Source organism: Triticum urartu, chromosome 7A (genome assembly GCF_056163025.1).
Source record: "Triticum urartu cultivar PI428250 chromosome 7A, HENAU_Tu73, whole genome shotgun sequence".
Taxonomy (NCBI): Eukaryota; Viridiplantae; Streptophyta; class Magnoliopsida; order Poales; family Poaceae; genus Triticum; species Triticum urartu.
This window is the reverse complement of record NC_141879.1, coordinates 126,674,758-126,676,678: the sequence shown is the minus strand read 5'-3', so window position 1 is coordinate 126,676,678 and position 1,921 is coordinate 126,674,758. Positions and strand designations below refer to the sequence as shown.

Below are 1,921 nucleotides of genomic sequence, written 5' to 3'. Positions count from 1 at the left end.
TGGTCATACACATGATTAAAAATTAATCTTCCTCTGAACCAGGTGAGGGACTGTAGTACGAACAATGGGGACTGAGATTGATCGACAATGTGGAGAGACAACGCGATAGCCAGGAGTCACAGACAATGAAGGACTTGATGACGATGGCCGCTCTCCATGCGTACACCGCTATGAGTTCCACTGCTGCGTCCTGCAGCTCGCAATCATGCCTCCCCGCGCCCTCTCCTCGTCATTGCATAATTACACCGTCCTAGCTTGTTCCTTGAACGTCCAAACAGAAATTGCAACCAATCCAGAGCTGCAAGATGTGCGGGATTCACCGGGGCGTGGCGAGCGCGATATACACGAGCCAAGAAACTCGATCGTGCGTTTGATGGTGGTAGAATTATCTTGGGTTCTCACGTAGGTATGCACACATGGAAGGCAGGAAGGGCCACGTGATTGATGGAATCAATCTCAGTCATTCCGTATGGAATGTGTGATTAATGCGAGATCGTGGGAGGAGCGAAAACTTTGGTAGAAGAGAAACAGAAATGGAAGGAGGTGAGAAACGGAAGGACAGATTTATGTCTCCTTCCATTGCTACGGACGATTTTTACAGACATGATTTGCAGCAAAAATTAGGGCAGTTTTTATAAACTATTTATTAGGTGCCAAAAATAGATGGACGTGAGGTTACGAAGGGTGGGGAGGTGCGGACGAAAACAACGACGTAAGAGGGGAAACGGAACCTTTCAATTCTTTTAGGTAGTAGAGATAGAGATTGCATACTGGACAGACGTGATGCAATGGGTCACACAACTAAGAGGAATGATGATGTTGGAAAACAAATAAAGTGACGACACACGATTGCAACCTTAAAAAACAACACCATTGGCCATATCTTCACTCGTGGGTCGACCTCAAGAAGCTCCACCGAGCCACCTACTTGGCGGCCGCGGTATCATCAGCAGCCCAGCGAGCCCGCAGCTGCCCGGCGTACTCCAGCATACTGCTCATGGGCGGCTTCACCATCTTGGCCGCCTCCGTCTCCAGGAACCTCTCGGTCCACGCGGCGAAGCGCGGGGTCCTGCCCTCGTCGATGACCATCACGCCGAACATCTCGCTCAGCGCGTCGAGCCAGAAGAGCTGGCACCCGAGCGCGAGGTCGAAGTACCCGATGGAGTCGCCGCCGGAGGAGAAGGCCGAGCAGGTGGAGAAGGCCTCCTCCATGGGCGCGAGCACCGCGAGCGTAGCGGCGAGCTTTTGCGCTCTCTCCTCCTCCGTGGCCGCGCGCAGGATGGCTAGCCACGCCGGGAACAGCTTGTCGTCGACGTAGGCGGCCCAGAAGCGAGCGCGCTCATGATGCATGCATCATCATGATGCAGAGGCCGGGGGTTTTACCTCCATTTCCAAAAAAAAAGCCTTCAAGCAATCCGATTCCATATCATTTGGCACATTAATTACTGCACTCTTAGGCTAATGAAATATCTTCCATGAGGGTCAAAATTTCAGACTCCAAGGTATCATCCCATGTATGGAGATGCCAGCAAGAACTGAAGAGGATAGCACCCTCATGATCCCTAAGAATCATTCCTGCACGAGCACTATCGTTGGACATTGATCCATCCGTGTTCGGTTTGACTCATCCAGGGGCCAGCGTCTGCTCAGATCATATGGTGTTGGCCTCCACGGCTTCCCACAATGGCCATTGGAACGTCTTGTTTCGGTTCACATTTATGCTCGTGGTGACCGTGGAGTGGGCTAACTTGCGAGCTGCCCTCCCACCGGTGCTCTTGGAATATCCGGATGCCTTATATTGGTGGTTGACCCCTTCGAGGATCTTTTATTTTGGCTCGGTGTAGCATTTCTTGTGCCGACGACAGTTTCTTTTCCGGACCTTTCCTATGTGGAAAGCACCTTTGCCTCTCAAGATCAACTT

The 1,921-nt window shown here is 51.7% G+C and overlaps 1 protein-coding gene across 1 annotated transcript; it reads right to left on the bottom strand.

Annotated features, from left to right (window-relative positions):
• Positions 1-924: 924 nt before the first annotated feature.
• On the bottom strand, positions 925-1,350 carry LOC147958476 (putative glutathione S-transferase GSTU6). Its single transcript, XM_087532153.1, has one exon. The coding sequence runs from the start codon at positions 1,348-1,350 to the stop codon at positions 925-927; it is 426 nt and encodes a 141-aa protein (XP_087388279.1).
• Between the last annotated feature and the right edge of the window lie 571 nt (positions 1,351-1,921).

Bases quoted from the DNA above. Each gene is read 5' to 3' on its own strand.
- LOC147958476 (XM_087532153.1), bottom strand. From the start codon at position 1,350: ATGCATCATGAGCGCGCTCGCTTCTGGGCCGCCTACGTCGACGACAAG.